General features: G+C 42.6%; 1 protein-coding gene across 1 annotated transcript in view; it reads left to right on the forward strand.

Annotated features, from left to right (window-relative positions):
* LOC135595230 (aquaporin PIP2-5) overlaps positions 1–596 on the forward strand; it is a 1,514-nt gene extending 918 nt beyond the window's left edge. Inside the window, exons 3-4 of the mRNA XM_065085873.1 lie at positions 1–119; positions 302–596. The exon at positions 1–119 is cut by the window's left edge and continues 22 nt beyond it. Of these exons, the coding sequence (XP_064941945.1) occupies positions 1–119; positions 302–412 (230 nt within the window). The 3' untranslated portion in view covers positions 413–596. The remainder of the gene's footprint in view (positions 120–301) is intronic.
* The last annotated feature ends 332 nt before the right edge of the window (positions 597–928 follow it).

Genomic DNA, 928 nt, shown 5'->3' on the forward strand with positions numbered 1-928 from the left:
GGTTCGCAGTGTTCATGGTCCACTTGGCCACGATTCCGATCACCGGCACCGGCATTAACCCGGCGAGGAGCTTCGGAGCGGCCGTCATCTACAACAAGGACAAGGCCTGGGATGATCAGGTGCCGCTTTCACTTGGTTTCCTGCGCATCTGTGTTGGTCTCGGTCATAGCAATCGGTCAACGAAACCTCCCGAGTTATCATGTTGATGGTGCAACTGAATCCAAGCGAGGAGGATTCGTCCTCCCGCGCCGATTGAATTAGAAGCTAACAGGCATCTTCTATTCGTTTGATGTGGTTGCAGTGGATGTTCTGGGTGGGGCCGTTCATCGGCGCCGCTGTTGCTGCAGCCTACCACCAGTACATCCTTAGAGCCAGCGGCGCCAAGGCTTTGGGTTCGTCTTCCTCGATCTGAAGGTCGTCGGTGGAGCATGGAATTGTAGATAAAAAGAGATGGCTCTTAAAAATGCTGGATGTCGTCTCTGGGGTTCACCTTGGATTTGGGTGTTGTGACGTCTCTCTGCGCTTTCTTTTACTTCCACTTCCACTTGTACCTGCAATAAAAATATGCTTGTCAATCAAGTGTTTTTGACTTTTGTCATCCTTACCGATTTCATGGCTCTTCCCATTGCAAGAAAAAAAAAAAGAGGATCTTCAAATTTATGCTATCCACTAAAATATAATTTATTGACAAAAATGTCACTAAATCAGACATATGTATCGCACCAAATTATTCAAATTTAAAATTACCAAAATATTATGATAAATGTTGTCAGAAATATGTATCTTTACTGATAAAATTTGACCGAATTTGTCATTAATACAACTCGTAACCAAAAAAAAATTAGCAATTTAGTGATGAATATGTATGTTCTTTTCGTGATTAAAGGTTTTAACTATGTGATCTAACTTGACGAACGATGATAATAAA

This window comes from Musa acuminata, chromosome BXJ1-2 (genome assembly GCF_036884655.1).
Source record: "Musa acuminata AAA Group cultivar baxijiao chromosome BXJ1-2, Cavendish_Baxijiao_AAA, whole genome shotgun sequence".
Lineage (NCBI taxonomy): Eukaryota > Viridiplantae > Streptophyta > Magnoliopsida > Zingiberales > Musaceae > Musa > Musa acuminata.